At 37.1% G+C, this 21,085-nt stretch overlaps 1 protein-coding gene across 1 annotated transcript; it reads right to left on the bottom strand.

The window, feature by feature from the left end:
• Positions 1-6,049: 6,049 nt before the first annotated feature.
• LOC135802546 (uncharacterized) lies at positions 6,050-20,495 on the bottom strand. The gene is made up of 3 exons (XM_065316135.1): positions 20,336-20,495; positions 17,289-17,410; positions 6,050-6,271 (listed from the first exon to the last, which is right to left on the bottom strand). Exons 1-3 carry the CDS (start codon positions 20,493-20,495, stop codon positions 6,050-6,052), a joined length of 504 nt encoding a protein of 167 aa, XP_065172207.1.
• Positions 20,496-21,085: the final 590 nt, after the last annotated feature.

The following is a 21,085-nucleotide window of genomic DNA, read 5'->3' as shown; positions in this document are numbered from 1 at the left end:
AAACAGCGCCGACAAAGGGGATGGCACTGACTTCCACGCCATTTTGCGTGCAAATACCATCTGAATCTCACCTCTCCAACCTCTAGTGGTAAATATTAAATCATTAAATAAGCTATTCGACAAGATAAGATGTCCAATAAAATTGCGAGGCGTCCCACCGAAACCGAAACTTTGCGTTCCTCACCTCGGCAGACCGCGAGTGCGTACAGTGCCCTACTCCCGAATTCGCGCACAAGGCCGCGTGCCATCGACTGGCCGGCTTTGCATCTCTTCTTTCTTATCGTAAACTGTGCGCGTAGTTGCTTGCTAGGCTTAGCATGCCTATTGATGAAACCGGTTCCGGGCCAGTCGGTCAACCCTTCTGAAAGTGCATTAAATGATCTTCAAAATAGGCAATTTTAGGAAATTAAAAACATGGTGTGGAAAACGCAGTATCTAGTGAACTAATTGACTTTCTTAGAGTTTCTCTACGTCAGGCCATAGTTAACTCTCTAACTAACCTCTAAAAAACAGCATTTTTAGGAAAATTTGAAAACATAGTATAGGGTCAAAACCCCTTGCCTCTCGTAAACAAATTGACTATCTTCTAAATAAACGTCTTAAATTAAATTATCTATCAGAATCCGATTAAGAATTTAATAAAAATTAATAGTTCCATACATTGTACGAGTACAATTCTTCTCATGTTCTGCACTACCACACTGAAAGTATCAATGTTTATAAACAAACAAGTTTCTTTGTTTCCTGCAGTTTTGTGCGGTCGCCACGCGGTTGGATAAAAGAAGTTTTCATTTCAAAAAACTTATTTGAATTAAAGAAATTTTATTAGAAAATATATAGTTTATGGTACATTTGACATAATAACACAGTCACAATCACTTAATAATGATGAGGATGGTCAGCGTGACCGGAATATTTGACATCAGCGTTGAAGCCGTTGTGTTTATCGGCAGTGTAATGAACAATTCGGGTTCTGCCATCGGGCTGCTCCAGTTTGTACCATCCCTTTACAACATCCCCGTCGCGTTTCTCTTCGGCAGATTTGATATCATGAGTGTGGTGGTCCTCGACGCCATATTTGTATTCGTATTTTGGGTGGTGCTAAAAATATTAAGGAATGTAACATATAATAACACCATCTATGTATTTCTCAGTTTTACGTGTGGCTCATGATGATCGCCATGCTGATCTGACTGTTCAACATGATTATTAAATGATGCGTAAGATGAAGCGTGATGTTCAGCTACAGCGCACGCGACCAGAGCAACAAGGACAACAAATTTGAACATTATTTGTTTGTTGTATTTCACAAGTTTTTTTGGTTGTTTTTTGTTTGGTTGACGAACACAGTTCAACTGGCGAATTATCAAGAATGATATTAGGTATTTATAGTACTTGGCGATGGTGGTGCTTATAGTACTTGGTGTTTAATTATTTTGAAAGGCATTCTATATGTAATGCTTGAATTGATGTTATAATTTCAAAGGTGTATTAATTATTTATTCATAATATTTGATGAGTTTCATAATATTAGTAGAATAAAATGTGTTGTATTTGGTGTTCATTTAGGTTCAAAAAAACTGATAATGTAGGCTATTATTTAGTGAAATAAATTAACCAACTAATTTAGGCAACTGTAATAATGCAAAAATATAAAATTTATTTGTTTATAATAATATCAAATTTAAAAATATCAAAATGTTCATATATTGTTAGGTATATTATTGTGGTAATATAAATAATACATACAGCATGTCACAGATCTACAAACAAGTTGGGGTGGAGAGTAGTAGCATTTCTTATTGTTGCAATTTCTATCAAGTGCGTGCAATGAATTTGTTGCGGTTGTTGTCAAGGCCTCACGATTGTTGGAAGCAAGAACACACATTCCCAACCACGTGTATATTGTGTGACACGATATATGTGTATATTAATGTAGAAGCAGTGGCAAATGTTAACATATAATGTTAGTTAATTAACCACAAGCAAAGCAATTGAGCAATATTCTTGAATATGACAAATTATTTAGTTCAATTATTAATTGATTTGAACTAACAAATATAAATGCAGAAATCTGAAATAAATATTTAAGTAATTGATTAATTTGAATTCTTCTTTCTGTTAATTGTCGATTTAGAACCATTGTGTTTGTCAGCGGTGCGTGACGTACTGGGTCCTGCCATCGGGCTGCTCCAATTTGTACCATCCCTTGACGACATCCCCGTCGCGTTCCTCTTCGGCTGATTTCTGCCGCGAGTGCCTCTCCGTAGTCGTTTTTAATTTTGGTGATTTCTGCGTTTATGCGGTTTCTTGTTCTCTTGTATGCTTCGTACTCCTGCCTGGTCTTTATGCTTTTATACCTTCTGTACGCATCTAATTTTTCTTTGGCTAGCTGTTTTACGATTGAGTTGAACCACGGTTTGTTCTTATTTTTGTTCGGTGTTGACTTACACTTTCGGATCCCTACAGCTTCCTTAGCACTGCTTAGTATATTATGTTTAAGTTTATTCCATGCCTCACATACTGAATCTTGGTTGTTTATCTCATCCTTACTAATATTATAAATGCGTATGTCCTGAAGTTTATCGTGCTTTCACGCAAAAACTACTTAACAGATCATCATGAAAATTTGTACACATATTCTTAGTGGTCCCCGATAGGTTATAGGCTACTTTTTATTTAATAAAAATAATTATTTTTTAAAATAAAATAAAGAAATTGTTTATTCACTAATACCACTGCATCTGGTTATTTGACTACTTTAACGCCATCTAGCATTCCAGCAATGAAGCTCACACCTAAGTACTATAGTACCATCACACTGGATTACCGACAGCTACGTCAACATCAAATCCGTACACATATTCTTAGTGGTCCCCGATGATCCCCGAATGGTTATAGGCTACTTTTTTATTTAATAAAAAAAAATATTTTAAAAATAAAATAAAGAAATTGTTTAGCCAATAATACCTCTGCATCTGGCTATTTGACTACTTTAACGCCATCTAGCATTCCAGCAATGAAGGTCAAACCTAAGTACTATAGTACCATCACACTGTATTATCACACTGTATTACCGACAGCTACGTCAACATCAAATCCGTACACATATTCTTAGTGGTCCCCGATGATCCCCGAATGGTTATAGGCTACTTTTTTATTTAATAAAAAATTTTTTAAATAAAATAAAAGAAATTATTTATGTCATACCTCTGCATCTGGCTTCAATTGACTACTTTAACGCAATCTAGCATTCCATCTAAAATTTAAAACTTTATTGTGTAGTAATTTTTCACATGATAATCTAGCCAAGCAGTGAAATATACATTCTTCTATCAATCCGTTTCAACTATGTATAATGATTTCTAATATTTATTTGATGGATTCAACGCGAGCGAAGCCGCGGGTTCAAGCTAGTTTTCTATAATCTTTCCTGCAAGTCGTAATTCGAAGAGTTTTCTAGTGCTTTCGTTTTGAAGACTTTCTACATTATATTTTTCGGTGATGTTTTTGTGAATCTTACGGCTGATGAGTGGCAATTTATTGGATAGGCCAAAAGCGCAAAAATGAATTTTTGCATCAAGGTATGTTTTCGCATTTCTTCAGCCATATGAAAATCAAAACCATTATTGTCTTTACTTGTTTTTACTTCAACTGCGTGGTCTTTAAGCCTACAATTAATTTTTGTCTCTGTTTCAATACCGTTGATTTGCATTACGTAGATAATACCTTGTTTTGTTTTTGTTTAATGTACAAATTAAAAAGATTAAAATAGTCGCGTGCCGTCGGCTGCGTTTTTGATCCTCTGGCGGCTTTCCGGGCTGATAGCTGGTTGTTCTACATGTTTTAAAATAAAATTCTGCTTTGTGCTTTATTTTTATAATATCCGACCCATCACTTTTCCTTCATATCCAAAGAAAATACAATTTTTGAAATGTTCTATTTTTATGTTTTCTTACCTTTCACTTTTCATTGATTTCCGGTGTACCTAAGCGTTTTGATTTTTTAAAATTCCTGATGCTGCTTTTCTTATATTATCTTGTTAGTGTCGCCTTGTTAATTGATTCCATCCGCTTTCCTATTTAAATCTTAATTATTCTTTGTGTATTACCCATTATTAGTGTTTGGCCGTTTTACTTTTAAAACTTAGTTGTTTTTTGTAACACCCTGTATATTAATTTTCCTTGCTGTCAAAAGGAGAAAGATGTATGTTATCCAATTTAAACTTAGGATTTTTCTTAAAATATTGTAGTTTTCTTTTTGTATCAGTGGGTTTGTCAAAAAGGGAAAGATATATGTTATCCTACTTAAACTTAGGATTTTTTTTAAATATTGTAGTTTTCTTTTTGATTCACTCTGTATTATAATTTCCCTTAGTGGTTTTTTGTAACACCCTGTATACCAATTTCCCGAAGTGAATTTGCCACATAATTTGTTTGCGTTTCAGAAAATTTTATTAGAAAATATATAGTTGTATTCATATTGAATAAAAAAGATTGTAGGTACATGTAATTAATAATGATAAGGATGGTCAGCATGGCCGGAATATTTCACATCAGCGTTGAAGCCGTTGTGTTTGTCAGCGGTGTAATGAACAATTCGGGTCCTGCCATCGGGCTGCTCCAATTTGTACCATCCCTTGACAACATCTCCGTCGCGTTCTTCTTCGGCAGATTTCATGTCATGGGTATGGTGGTCCTCGACGCCATATTTGTATTCGTATTTTGGGTGATGCTAAGAAAGAAACACAATAATTTTTATTACATAACAATAATATTTATCTTGAATGTTTTACATGTGGTTCATGATGATCATGATGATCATCGTGGTGATATGAATGTTCAACATGATTATTGAACCATGCGTAAGAGGAAGCATGATGCTCAGCTACTACGCAAGCAACCATGGCAATGAACACAAAAAGTTTGAACATTTTGCGGGATTTTTAAGTTAAGTTTAGTTATATGTTTACCAAACAAATGTTCGTATGAAACTGATATTTTTGGTGGTTCCATTTTGTTTCGCAAATCTATATGACATATAGTATATGTAATACACACGTTCTCTTTACGTAAAATGTTGTAAAACTTATTATTTATGTGTTATTCTGATACAGTTAGTTAACGCGGAATTCCTGCATTCATTAAACATCAATAATTATTTGATATATGCTTAAATATAAATATATTGTTATTTAATGCCGCAAGTAACTCTGATTTGTGGATATTAATTGGACATTATTTTCGCAGAAGTGTTTATCAATTCTAATACACATTTCATTTGATATCAATAATTGACATTGAATTTCCTTGTTAAATTTCATTCTTTATTCAAGGTGCTAAGTTATATGAATAAAATGTTATCATTATATCTATTTTTGTTTAATCGAACATATATTTATCTATTTAAACCTATATAATATATCATTACGGCATTGCTTTATCCGAAAATTAACAGAGACATCTATGAAGATCTGTAATTTTTAAAACACCTATTAAAAGAAGGAAATATAGTTTTATGTTTCATAATTACTCACCATATAGTTACGATAAACGATTAATTTATGTCGAATAGGCTTTAGATATTTTTTAAATATGAGTATAACATATCTTTAATTACAAGACGTATTATTAACTACGCCACTTTTAAATAAAAGTGGCTTCCTGAAAAAAGACTTAAATCGAAGTCCAAATATAATTGTGCTCCATAATTAGGCACATTTTAGTTTTCATAGTCTTTAGGGAATGTAAAATAAAATTTTAATGATTACTTATGCTTACATTGTGCATTTTCAAAACTACTTGGGGTGTTGCCTATTATGTAACCTTTACATTTACAAGTGCTATTTCCGTAAATGTTGATTGTTTTGTCACTGAAAAGTTTTCTTAATATATACAATGAATTAACTTTACTATCTTAAAACAGTTTTTAAGTTCATCATTTATAGTTTTATACTTGAACATTGACTCATAATTTGTTGCATTTAAAAAAATTTTATTAGAAAATATATAGTTGTTTTCACATCGAATAAAAAAGATTGTACATATAATTAATAATGATAAGGATGGTCAGCATGGCCGGAGTATTTGACATCAGCGTTGAAACCGTTGTGTTTGTCAGCAGTGTAATGCACAATACGAGTTCTACCATCGGGTTGCTCCAATTTGTACCATCCTTTTACAACATCTCCGTCGCGTTCCTCTTCAGCAGATTTCATATCATGGGTGTGGTGGTCTTCGACGCCATATTTGTATTCGTATTTTGGGTGATGCTAAAAAAGGAACACAATAATTTTTATACATAACAATAATATTTATCTTGAATGTTTACATGTGGTTCATGATGATCATGGTGATCATTGTGGTGATAAGAACATGATTATTGAACGATACGTAAGAGGAAGCATGATGCTCAGCAACTACGCTGGCAATAAAAACAACGAATACAAAAAGTTTGAACATTTTTGTGTTAGAATACGTTTAACGACTATCAAATGGATGATCGAATTAAAGTGATGCTTTGGTGTTGTGAGCAACTCAAATTTATACGATTTTTGGGTAAATAGGTGATAGTATATTAATTGTAATGTCTTAATAAATAGTTTGATAGCGTAGGGCGACCGCGGCGTAATCATATGACGGAACAAATAGATGATAGCGACCTAATCATTATGTTAGATCAACAACAAACAACTAACAGATTCACAGAAGATGTTGAGGAGAGATGGCAAACACTCAAAACCTGCATTATAAATGCCATAGGGAAAGCGTTTGGAGAAAACAACCAAGCATAATACCATTGAAGGAAAGACCCCGATGGTTCTGTGAAGAATTAGAACAAATACTGAAGGAAGAGACAGGCTACTCAGATACAGGTCAGATGAACAGAAAAGATGTTATAGAGCATACAAAAGAATAAATGAGAGACCCATGAACTGGTCGGAGTCAAAAAAGCAAAATTGGAACAAGTTCTCCAAACAACTCGAACACTTGTATCTACGGTCTCAAAAGAGATATGAGTACATGATCCCAGCAAAAGAAATAAATAAATAGTGAAATCTCACTATATCCAAGAATCAATGGATAAAATATCTCAAAAATGTACCAATTAAACAATGTTAAGCCCACAAATCAATCACAACAATAACTGAAGAAACCATCGTGATAACAGAACAGAAGTTGAGAAAACAATTAAAACGCTGAAGAATCCGAAATCAACCGAGGGCATGATGAAAATACCAAATGAACTTCTGAAATACGAGGCAAAACCACTCCTTACATAACTTCACGAAACTAATCAACACTTGATAATTAACACCAATACATACCACAGGACAAGTGTTCTTATATACAAGAAGGAGAAAAATCGAGGATCCAAGAAATGAAGGTATTAATCTATTGTGCACCAATACTTAAGTTAACAACCAAAATAGCAAAGACGGAAGGCGACCTTTATTTGAATTGAACAGCAGGGTTTCACAAGGAAAGATCTTTATGTGATGCCATGACTATCATAAGGCAAGTGAAAAGAAAAAATCATTAGAATTCAACAGACCAGCTTTTTCACATGCTTGTAGACCTAGTAAAAAGCGTTTGATAAAGTCAAATAACCGACATTGTGCATTTGCTATATAAGCGAAACATCTCGCTGAGAATAATCAAAACCATCGAGAATATATATGCAAATAACAGCATGAAAGCCAAAATTCACGGACAATTAAGCGAGACCATACCCACAGGAACGGGCATCAGACAAGGCGACTCCCTCAGCCCGCTATTATTTAATATAATTATGGATGAAATCGTGAAAAAGGTCAAAACAAAACGTGGGTACCCCATGGGCGACAATACCATAAGCGTAGTCTGCTACGCAGATGACGCAATTCTACTGGCAAGGAGCGAGGATGATCTGCAGCGAATACTTCACGAATTCAACACCACTGCGAAAATGTTTAATATGCAGATATCATCGGAAAAAACCAAGTGCATGACAATCAGCATAAACCCAATAAGGTGCAAACTAGAAATCGATGGAAAAATCATCGAACAGGTCAATAAATTCAATTATCTTGGCACCCTACTAACCAGCAACGGGACAACCGAAGAAGAATTAAAGCCACAGGTGGATAAAGCATGCAGAATAGCAGGCTGCCTCCTCGACACGATCTGGAGGAATAACAATCTGCAAATAGCCACAAAGAGCAGAATATACAAGGCAGTCATCCGCCCAATCCTTACCTATACCTGTGAAACACGCCCGGAAACCACGCAAACAGCAAGAATGTGTAATACGGCAGAGATGAAAATCCTACGATGCATCAATAACAAGACTCTTAGAGATAGAATCAGGAATACCGATATAAGAAAAGCATGCCATATCGAGAACATCAATGAATGGACCAGTCACCGAAAAAACGAATGGAACGAACACATAACGAGAATGGCAGAAACAAGAACCGTGAAGATAGCACGGGACTCAATCCCCCTAGGCAAAAGATCTCCAGGAAGGCCTCGCAAACGTTGGAAAGACGGACTATTGTAGAGTGGATGAACAGGCACAGTTATGCCTAATCCCAGAAGAAGAAGAAGAAGAAGAAGTGCTTATTAAGTTGTGCGTGCCCGTATTTCTTGCGTTGTAATCTGTTCCGGACGCCATCTTTCTTAAGTTATACTCTGACCTCTTTGAACTTGCACTTGAAAATCTATTAAGTTAGATCTCGCGAACGAGTCCTTCGCGAGTTAAGTAATGATCGTTAAACAAACCGCGACAACCGCGTAAACAGTATATATGTTGGTAGCACTTGTTAGGGGCAACCCCCTTATTACCCCTTACTACACCCCTTATTACACCATTGTGGGATGACGGACGCAGCTGCCCTGTACTCGCCCTCTTACTCGTTTAGCCGTCTTAGCGAAAGCACGTCAAGTTTGTATTGTACACACATTAAAGTTTTTCTATATGTTATATCCTGTAACATCCTGTTCGTTTTCATTTCATTTGTAACAATAAACATCAACATGATTCAACAGTAACTGCTCCTAATAATTTAGATGAAGAAGCAATTATTGGCAGAAATCAAACAGTGACAGAAATCATAACTAGCCACTTAGATGATAAATACTATAAAAAAAAATCTTAACAATAAAGACCCTGTAAGTGTCATTAAAAAATTAAAAGAAGCTAAAAGGGTAGAGAACAATGTCATTCATACTTCAGTTACAACGAAGTTATGCCATATGAGACTGCAACCGAAGGAGAGTATTGATAATTATTGGAATAGATTCGACAACACTATTGTTGAATATTAGAACTGTGACAATGCGGTGCCTTTAACAGACGAGGAAAAAAGATCAACCTTTTATAAAGCTGTCTACAATGTTATACCAGATATACGTATTGCAGACTTAACTCTGAAACAGGGTGCAAGTGCAAATCAAGCAAAAAGATTGAAAATTCATCACGACAACTGCCATAGATGTAATAAAATGGGTCACTACCTTGAACAGTGTCCTTTAGAAGCAACTGGTGAATGGCATTGTTATATTTGCAAGATCATAACTGATCACAATGTAAATATTTGTACCAAATTTGATGCTGCTAATCAAAACTCGAGAAAGCCTGACTACAAACGAGGTCATGGTCGTGGTAGATCAAAACTCTTCACCTATGATAAGAATGAGAGCGAAGATATCATGACACACATTGCACCACTTCAGGGACTTTTTCGTGAGTTAAATGAGGAATTGATGTCTGTGGCACAGGTCCAACTGCCAGACCTGTTATTAATGAGTCCCATCATGTCAACTCTTCCCGACGAATACTTCGAATTTAAAAGTGTGTGGGAGTCTGTCCCCTTTGCAGATTGTACTATCAACAAATTGACCAAGCGTCGGCGTTTAATTGAAATGCGCTTGCCTTCCAAAAAGAGTAACTCAACGGCGTTGGATGCGGTGAGGGGTAAAACGCACAAAAAATTTGTCATCAAGTGCCACAAATGCAAAAAGGCAGGACATTTTGCTCGTGAGTGTAGGAAAAAAGGATAAACATTCGAACAATTTTAGTGCGGGTGACGCATTCGTGGCGTGCACAGTGACCGATAAACAAACAGTGTCGGACAATGACCTTTGGGTAGCAGATAGTGGCGCAACATCACACATGACTAGTCAAATGACAACTTTATTTCTTTCAAAGGATTTGAAAAGGAGAAAGGTGTGCATTTAGCAGATTCCAGTGTAATAAGTGTGATTGGTAACGGGGTAATTAATGTGACAATGCGCGTTGGCGGAAAAGATTACCAGAACTATTTGCTGGACGTTTGGTACGTACTAAAATTCGGGCGTTATTTGTTTCCTGTGAGCGCAGCCATAAAGCAGGGTTTTAAACTCTATGCCGATGAACGGTCATGCAAGTTCGTGAGAAACAACGACGTACGTTTAATAGGTAAAGTAAATCCGCGAGGCTTGTACGGGCTCTGCATGAGCGTAATTCAATTGATAATTATCTTGATGACAGCGAAGCTATGCTAGCGAAGCTATTCTAACGAGTGGATCATCCACAAAAGTAGAATCCCTGCAAGTATGACATGAAAGGTTCTGCCATCAAAACAAAACGCATGTGCGTGATGTTCTAAAGAGGCACGGCATTTGCGGTGATGGCCGTGAAGAAGATGAGTCCTGCGAAGCGTGCATATTTGGAAAGCAGCATCGGTTGAGCTATCGCGTTCGAAAAGACAGAGCGGAAAGTGCCGGAGTACGCGTACATGCGGATGTATGCGGTCCGATGCAAGAAAAATCGCTGGGCGGGTCGCGATAATTTTTATGTATAAAGGACAAATTTAGCAACTATCGTCGTGTGTTCTTTATGAAACATAGAAATGAAGCGGTTGAATGCATCAAAACTTTTTGACGTGATAACGTCTTTAAAATCGTTTTACGGGTGACCTGTTCAGAAACTGTGTCACGAGCGAGAAGTCGATACTTGTTATACCCACCCCCTCTCGTTATAACGAGAGAGACGAACCGATCTCCGTCTCATCTCGAGAGCGCTGCCAGTCATTTCCGGCCCCTCTCGTTGCCAACCAGAGACGGACCGATCTCCGTCTCATCTCGAGCGCTGCCAGTCATTCCGTGCCAGTCCTTAGCGTTCAGTGATTTGACCGATCTTCCGTCTCTCTCACTCCTAGCAACATACAAACGAATGGAGATTTTCTCGTGCGGTTAAGTTTTCGTTGAATGTTTTATCGGCCGATAAAAAGTTTGTAGTGTGCGGGGAGCCTAACAGTAAAACAAAATGTGAAGTGCAAGTGAAGTGTTACAACAATTGCAACAAACAAAACTTATATCACCAATAAGACGTTATCACGTAAACATCTCGATCGTAAACCTACTTTACAAACAACCATTTTTTTTGATAAGGCTTTTACAGCCGGCGTGACAGTGCGGGAATTTCAATGTGATGGCGGAAAAGAATTCGACAACCATGCGTTGAGAGCGTTTTTGTCCGCGAAAGGGATCGTATTCACGATCACCATGCCGTACTAACCAGAACAGAATGGTGTAGCTGAAAAGGAAAATAGAACACTGATGGAAAGTGCGCGCACGATAATTTACACGAAGAAGATGCCGAAGAAGATGCCGAAGAAGATGCCGAAGAAGCTGTGGGCTGAAGCGGTCCACACGTACCACCAGCTAAATTATGGTTTAATGTCAACATTACCACGCCCAAATACTTGAAGAAATTTGGCACAAAATGATACGTTTACATTCCTTCTCAGAAGCGACAGAAACTGGATACCGGATGACGATCAGGTGATTATTAGCCATGACGTCGCATTTAATGAACATGTTTTGCAGAAATCTCAAAATAAAAAGACTGGACCTGCATCAAAGCTGCAGAAAACGTCTATAGCAGAAATCGGTGTGCATTAACATCAAGAGAAAGAAGAACTTGATAACGATGATGTCAACGAAAATATTGTTGAACCAACATGTTTTTCATAACGAAAAACAAAACGTCCAGTGCGTTGGGAAGATTACTTCATGAACGACGAAATAGAACCAGAAGTTTCTCTGCATGAAAACAACACATGGATCCTCGTTGACCTACCAAAGGGTAAGAAGGCTGTAAGCTGTCGCTGGGTTCTACGAGTAAAACAAAACCCTGATGGCACCATTCAGCGCTACAAAGTTCGGCTAGTAGCAAAAGGCTTCGTTTAGCGCAAACATGTTGATTATAATGAAACTTATAGTCTGGTGACTAGATTTGAAACTGTAAGAGCCGTTTTAAGCGTAGCGGTATGCGATCAACTGCAGCTGGTGCAGTTTGATGTAAAAACTGCGTATCTCTACGGAAAATTGGACGAGGAAGTATATATGGTCCAGCCATAGCGCAGCATACATGGGCTTAAACAAGCTTCTAGATGCTGAAACCGTCGTTGAGTTAAATTCCAAGAGAAACAAGTTTTATTAAAAACCAAGCTGGTCCTTGTTTATTCATAAAAAGAATCTCAACGTTGGTAATAATAATTGCAATATATGTAGATGACGGACTTGTGGCCACCGACCACAGTAAAATGGTGCAGAAGTTCCTGAACTAGAAAAAACTTTTAAAATCAAAGTTTCCAAATTAAATTGCTCCGTAGGTTTGAACGTTAACCAATGTTCAGACTACATTTTTATAAGTCAGCACAACTACACCAAAGTACTTGAGCGTTTCGCTATGGGAGAGACTAACGCAGTTTCCACCCCCAGCGACAGTATTTTGTTGGACGATGAAGAAGCGGGAAGCGGTTGGCTGCCTTATGTTCCTATCTGTTGCCACGAGACCTGATATCAGCTACGCTGTCAGTGCAGCCTCTCAATTTTTTGAGAAACCGCAAACTTCGCATTGGAGTGCGGTTAAAAGGATTTTCAGGTATCTCCGTGGAACAGAAAATTTAGGCCTACGATATCAAAAGAATGCGTCGACCATCAGCATTCAAGTCTATAGTGATGCCGACTACGCGGGTGACAAGCAATCTCGACGTTCGAGAAGCGGCATCATCTCCAAAAACGCTGGAGCATACAGCCGCTCCAGCGTTTTGCTGCAGCGTGGTGCTGTCAAAAGCAATCATGCGTCGCTCTGTCAACTACCTAGGCAGAATATATAGCTGCATGCGAAGGCACTAAAGAGGCAGTGTGGCTGAGCCTTTTATTTAATGAAATAAAAACGCTAGATCAACCACCTGTCCTTTACACAGATAGCGCAAGTGCGGTGAAGTTGGCGCGTAATCCGGAATTCCACAAAAGAAGCAAGCATATTGAAGTCACTTCATCCGCGAAAAGTTAAATTCTGGTCTCATCCAGATTGAACATGTGCCAGGAGAGGAGCAGGTTGCGGATATCTTAACCAAACCGCTTCCGAAACCAAGGTTTTTAAAACTTCGTGCTTTGATGGAATTAGACCGTGCTTAGACAGAAATATAGTGTTATTAGAGGAAGTGTTGTAGATAAGTCCACCATATTTTTAAATGTATGTATGTTGGTAGCACTTGTTAGGGACAAGTAACCGCCCTTCTTGCACCCTTGTAGGATGACGGATGCGGCTGCCTGCACTCGTTAAGCCGTCTTAGCGTAAGCACATCAAGTTTATATTGTATACACATTAAAGTTTCTTTTTCAATATATGTTATTTCCTGTAACATCTTATTCGTTTCATTTCTTGTGCTAATAATAAACAGTCGATTAATTGAATAACATCAACAGAAATTAAAAGCAAGATCAATAATCAACGGCAATAATCAACATAAGCTCATTTTACGCAAACTGCAATTTAAACTCAATCAGTCAGGGCGAGTGTCACGCACTCGGACAATTAGATATTTTAACCTTCGACACTTCCTAGCAGACCACAGCACCAAATTAATTTAGCAGACAGAAATAATTTATCTTTTATCGTGCTACCATACTTAACCGCTTATAGTAAAATTATCCAAATTTAAATTCTTGGTAGACTGGGTGCCGCTGCATCCTCTATTATTTCAAGCGATAAAATCCGTCAAACGTCTCTAAAGCCAAACAACGAAGAAATCATTTTAATAAATGGGATATCTCCGGATAAACCCATCGAATCAATTGGGACCGTCGATTTCATTTCCAATATCAAAAGCAAACAAAGCTCTCAATTAAATTTCCTTGTGGTTAGCAGTCACACCAACATCACTTGCGATGGATTGATTGATAATGACTTCCTTCGTTTTGCAGAAAGCACACATCGATTATAAAGAATGTAATATTAGGTTGAAAATTACCTAATCTTGTATGCGAGTTTTACATGTTTCGCCCTGTGAGCATCATCAGAAACTGATTAGATTGCGTTCACAAGGGTGTTTTGTGTGTCAAGTGTTTGTGTTGTGTCTCACGAGAGTCTAACGCAGTTTCCACCCTCAGCGACAATATTTTGTTAGACGATGAAGAAGATACTGTGGTGTACCGTATCGGGAAGCGGTTGGCTGCCTAATGTTCTAACTCCATTGTCGCTAGACCTGACGCCAAACTACGCTGTTAAAGCAGCCTCTCAATTTCTTGAAAACACAAACTTCGCATTGGAGTGCGGCTAAAAGGATTTTAGGTATCTCCGTGAATAAGGTCTGTGATCGCTCGTGCACCATTCTGCGTCTTCCAGCTACCCACGAGTGGGTATCGTTTGTCACTAAGCACTCCACGAATATTACGTATATTTGATTGGCCATTCATTCAAAACATAGTAGTTGTGTTCTTGGATGAGATTTTCAACCAGTGACCCGGCATGACACAACGTGTCACAAAGACTATAAGACTTTCTCATCTCCGGAGCTTTTTTCATAATATTGAAGTCGCCCTTGGCTCAGCACCCACTAGCGGCGAAGTCCGGAACGCCTACAACATCCGCGACCTACAACCCCCAACGGAAGGCCGCACCTCAAGCCGACGAGCCACGAGCACCGCCGATAGACCGCACTAAGGGTGCTCAGCAAAGGATGCTGGGTGACTCGCGGCGCTTGACCACCAGCATCGCTCAACGCCGTACGCGTCTCTCGACCTTCGACGTCCGAGCATCTTCTTTTAATAAATTACGTTAATCGTTAATAAAATACAACTACGCATCAATATATGCTAATTTTGTAACATAGTGATGGCGGTTGTCACCGAACTGCCAAATGCTCACGAGGTTGTAGGAGTTTCCACGTGATCAATACGCGGAAAGTAGGTAGCGTTTGCCAACTCGTAGTCACCTACGTAGCCAACCTTGCTTATATATATTGCTTTCGAGCAATCCTGATAGCTTAGGCAGGCTATCGTGTTTTTAACATTGTGCGAGAGTGTGTTCAGCCTACTGCCTTGCTCATCACATTTTGCTGGCCTTCAAAGGGCCTGTCCATTACACCATCTCACCATCTGTGCAAAACATTCCTCTTCCACAGCTTCTACTCATGCTGTGGACCTTATGCTCTTGCGACTCTCAAACAATTTCACGGAAATTATGCGGAATGAAAAATTTACAAATGCACCTGGCAGAAGCGCGTTCAACCGTTTTGAGAGAGAGAATGGCATCTTTAAGCCGGGAATTATCTGGACTTATACTTCCCGCATGATTCTTATGGAAATCATTTGGATGAACAAGGAAGAACAAAAGATCATGATCTTGAAAAAAAGAACTTTAGAAGGCTGGAGAAGTTCTCTCAGAGTATGGAAGAAAATGGTTATCGACGGCCACCGCTGACGTTGTAGCAGAGTATGTAGAGCCCGATGACAAGGCTGAAGCTTTGTTCCCGAACCTACCTTCTCCACAGTGGTGTAGCGAGAATGTGCAGAAGCCGTATTTGCTTCAGAGTACATTAGTAATCACATATTATTTATCATTTTGTTCTTTTATCTCATACGACAATATGATTAAGATATCTTAATATTATTACCAGGTGTTGAAGTGTGATGGCCGCCTTGCTGTGGACATGTGCGGAGTTCTCTTCGATCCATTTTGCCGGTGCTTGGCGATATCTCCTTGCCAGAATTTTGCAGTCGTCCTGGCCTGTGTATACTAAAGCCACCAAGAGCATGATGGCAAAACGATTGCTACACATTTTCTTTTGCGTCTGTCTCTTGGAATCCTCCCCAACGCATAGTAAAGCACAACAAAATGCCCTATATCTGTAATATTGCCCTAGTCTGCAAAAGGATCGTCAGCATTGTCAGTGAGGGTGTGGTTTTGTACTTCTGTACAAAAAGAAAGTCAAAAGAACACGTAAATTCATATCACAAGCAGTGTAGAAATATTAATAATAGTGTAGAGATGCACAATGTTCATCCTTCACGCATTCTCACGCACGAACGATCAGGCGCCAGATCGAGAGAAATTTACTGCATTTGTGCCTGAAAATGATGACACCGAGTGGCTCGATAAAGCAAAGTGAGTTTTCAACGGAAACGCGCAACAACTGACCTGCAAACATCAAGTTGTTAGTGTTGAAAGTCTTGCAAATCCACCGTGGTCAGGGAGACAATATATATTAAATATGTTCATGGACTAGTGTAATGCACAATGTAATAGTGTATATATAATATAGTGTAATTTATGAATTAAATAAATGAGAGTAGTTTTTATCTGTATTTAAAGATAATAATATTATCTTATAATGTAGCATAGCGTACATTCATTTTTTAATTATTTTTTTATTATTGTTTCAATTTCAATTTTATTATATACGTTGCTATATTTCTTTTGTGTATACAGTTAGCAATAGTGAACAGGGCGAGAAAGTCGGTCCGACAGTCAGCAATTATGACGTAATAGGTAGAAATATAATAGCCTTTTTGTCAAGCGTTTTGCTTGCCCAGACTAAACAGACAATATACTAAATAATTTTTTATTGAGGGGTAGAACAGACAACAAAGGACACTCTGATTTCTTTACTTAGACTAAACGGACTTTATACAATTAGATTTGCGGGACCTTAATACGTAGCGTAATTTATGCTTATGCAGTGTGTGGCGGAAAATTGTTTAGCTGCTTGTCGCATTACGCATAACTCAAATGCCTAGCGTTGTCCGGCTTTGAATGCCAGACGCCTTTTATTAGAAATTGTAGATGGGCGGCGCATACTTTCAACACAAATCAACTAGATTATTGTACCCGAGTGTACATTAACGTTTAAAATTTTGAAACATTAAAAAATATATTTGCAATTAAAAGTGATGCAATCAGAAATGAATATTTTAGGACTCACTTCATGCAGGTAAGTGTTCTGAGTGGACGTCGTACGTAAGTACTTATACCGCCTTGTGCTGCTCCGTAGACAAATGCGCAGGCGGCTGCTCCATCGCGTGCATTAATGCTTGTACATAATGAATATGATGTACGGCTTGGCCGTCCGTATTTAAAGTACCACGTTTTGGGTCTATATGCCGTGGTTAAACTGGCGTTTAATAACTATTATTAGAAATAATTTTCTGGGGCCCCTTTGATAAGTACCTTTTGATATTATAAATGCTTAAAATCCTCGATTTGACTGCCATTACACCGACATGCGGATAATGGTGGTTACCCTGGGGGCAATCTTTGTAGGCCACTTTGAGCGAACCACAGAAAGAAACGTCCAAGGGTTGCATTCTGTGTGATTTGTGTAGTGGTAGAGACAATATATGAATGTGATTGGACTTACACTATTCAGTAGACGGAAAGAGAAATGTAACTAGCATGATCGTCATCCTTAAAAGGATGGGTTAATCTGCAGATAGCTTAGCATGCTATTTAAAGTGAACTGACCATTCAAGAAAGAAGTTCTCTTTAATCTAACTGTTGTCAGAGCATTTGTAAAACGATCCTGCTAGATCTCCTTTTCTAGAGGATTTCCACACGGGTAATGGGAGTCACGCGGACTCCCCAAGTAAATGCAATTCATTCAGTTCACTGTGCAAATACTAAATAAAACACAGTGCACACATCACGGAAGTTCCGAGTGTGAACAGTGAACTCAAACGAAGAAATCTGTAAAATCACTAACCTGTGAACCTGAAAGCATTTTAGAGCATTTCGTGCGAATAATTATTTGATGTTCATGCTAACTAACACTAACAATAAAATAGCTGAGAACACAAAAGTTTACAACGAGTCAACGTTTTTAATAAAACATGATCCATGTCTGACCACTAAACATCTAAAACACAGGATCAGTAAAAGCTGAGAATTGAAGCATTTTTAAACGTTACACCTTTTGATCGACTTTCGATATTTAGTCATTTTGTATGCGACATGAATGAATTTTCTATTTGTGGATTGCCAAAATTCTTTCCTTCTTAGGAAAACGTTTGTTTTAATTACTTTAGAAAATGCTTCATTCACATTGGTGAATACAACCTTAACCTTAAAAATTTAAGACTCCGCTTGGGTATAATAAGTTAAAAATAAATTCACTCCGTAGTTCATTATAAAAATAATACTTCATCATACAATGTGCCCCGTGGCGTACTTTATAATCTAAGTTGATTCTTAGAATTAAAGTCATCAATCTCCACGCATAGCTATACCTATTTGTATTACTAGTAGTAAACACAGTACTGTATATACTAAATTAGTAAGTGAGAATAAAAGAATTGTGGGAATCTCCAACAGCACATGTTCCAAAAAATTTCCAATCTATCCTCAATTACTCCATTTTTGGACTTTACTACTGTTGCAAATTATATTATTGCACCATCCCTTATTTCTTGAAATTCCCAACATTAGCAGACGATCCAAAGTTCCATGTAGCGCGCTGTTGCCAAATTGATCGGTCAGCGCTACCCCACTTTTCCGATACTCCACCAATCAACAACCGGCAAATCCTACCCTTACTGAGTACCCCTCAACGATTTGCCAAAAATAGGAGTTTGGAGAAAAGAACAAATCAGTCTAGACACAACAAACAGTTCATCAACAACGATCAGTTAATCAACAACAGACAGTTCGAGAGTTGCCCAAGACAGTTCGTTCAACTTGTGCATATTTAATAATAACATAGTGTCTCTTTAAGACTGAACACAATTCCACTCAACAGAATAATTAACAAATATAAATACACCAAAAGAGACCTACACAAAACAATTGCCAACATAAAATTTAATAAAAAAGTGCATCAGAAAACAAATCTACCCAAACTACGCAACAATTAAAAACAATACAACAACAACAAAACTTAAATTAAAACTACAACAACAAATAATAAAAGCATAACTCAGAAAACTATATATCAAAAAAGAATAACTAATACAAAACACATATCAACTACACCAACAAATAAACAAAATAAACGAATTAACTAAAGAACAACCAAAAAACCAAACACATAAAAACTATAAAAAGTTCAACAACCTAACAGACATAATATTGAACAAAACAGAGGAACAAGTAGTGAACAAAGAACCAAAATTCAACTTCCCAACCACCCTGTAACAATATATAATTTTATATACCAATATAAAAAAAACATACAAATTAACAACAATACAAAACTATATTCATTTGACATAACAAACCAATTCACAAACATACCCACAACAGAAACAATAAACATAATACAACAAAAAATATAGAATCACACAGATATAATAACGCAACTATTAAAACAAAACTACTGCACATTCAGCAATACAATATATCCCACAAACGCAGGCGTTGCAATGGGCTACCCGATCTTTGGTTTCATTAGCGAATTATTTCTACAAATAATAATAGAAAAACAAAAACAAACAAATATATACACAAATTCATTGATGTAGATACGTAGATAACATTTTATTTATGATACAAGAACAACACAGAATAAAAGAAATACAAAATATAATTATCAACACACACAACAACTTAAAATTCGCCACCTAAACAGAAACACAAAACACAAAACAGTATAAACTTTTGGCTTTTTACTCGGTAGTATAACAACCTCAACCTCGGCAATTGTCACAACAATATTATTCAATTTTGGATGTTAGATTTCCACTGATTCTTCAGATGGTATAGGCAGTATTGCTATGGATTGATTTAGTACAGTTGTCTTTTTCGGGATTGATTCCGTGTCCATTTTATGTTGTCGTCGTCGTTTTCTCTTCTCGTTTTGATCTTTTTTTGCCTTATGCAGTTTGGAGTATATTGGGTAGTAGTTAGGGCCTCTACATTGCAACACCTCCAAATGTTGCGCTTGATTATAATAATTTCTATGATGAGACGTGATCAACCAATTAGCGTGCGATGAAATTTGAGGATTCAGCATTGACCAATGGAAAATGTTGACCATCTTCCTATCATTAATGATAATTTTACCAGAGGGCTAGACTTTATTCCATACCTTCACTGTCTGAATCTGCAATAAAAGCAACATCCGCTGAATCTACTTCACTCAGGCTGCTTGTGTTGCCATCACTGCTGCTACCAATGTCGATTATCTCTGCTATGGCAATATTATGTTCCTCCCGGAAGTTATCATAGTCTTCCATCGGTTGAAGCATTGTATTAGAGTTGTGGGATCGTTGTGTGTTGTGTTAACTGTTATTGTTCTTAACCCTTCAGACTATACGTCTCCCGTACCATAGTCATTAATATCGTGATGAGAGAAAATCTCACGCCTATTGCGCAAGCGCCAAGCGCGAAATTTCAAACCTACTAAAATATTTGTAGGTTACACACCAAGTAAAATACAAAATAAAAAATTGGGTTTTGAATAATATAAATTAAATATTAGTGTTATTAAAGTAAAAATTATATAATTCTGACGAGGACAAAATAAATATGAAATTTTCTATTTAGATAAATTATTTTATTAAGTTAAACTTGACAAATTAAAACTACATATTTCTAAAACATTTGTGATGATTAGTCTGCAACTATTGCACTGAATAACGTTTATATAATTATAATTAACTTATTTTAATTTAAAATCACTTTGCTTATTAATATTTAACAAAAAATATTTTAATATAATAATCAAGGTTTTGTAACAAAAACTGCCTCTGATGATTATATGAACAGTTGACTTGAATTTTTTTTTCGCTAAATTAACATTACAGAATCTTTACTATTTATGATAATACTGCACTTT

This window comes from Atheta coriaria, unplaced genomic scaffold, assembly GCF_025399875.1.
Source record: "Atheta coriaria isolate IRGN ID8LTWV9N9 unplaced genomic scaffold, Caltech_Dcor_3.1 hic_scaffold_35_pilon, whole genome shotgun sequence".
NCBI classification, from domain to species: domain Eukaryota; kingdom Metazoa; phylum Arthropoda; class Insecta; order Coleoptera; family Staphylinidae; genus Dalotia; species Dalotia coriaria.
Note: the sequence above shows the minus strand (reverse complement) of the source record. Positions and strands in the feature narration are given on the sequence as shown.

Coding starts and splice junctions, on each gene's coding strand:
- LOC135802546 (XM_065316135.1), bottom strand. CDS start 20,495: ATGCTTCAACCGATGGAAGACTATGATAACTTCCGGGAGGAACATAAT. Junction 17,411..20,335: donor TGCAGATTCAGACAGTGAAG/GTATGGAATAAA, acceptor CACGGCATATAG/ACCCAAAACGTGGTACTTTA. Junction 6,272..17,288: donor CTACGGAGCAGCACAAGGCG/GTATAAGTACTT, acceptor TTCCTTTTTTAG/CATCACCCAAAATACGAATA.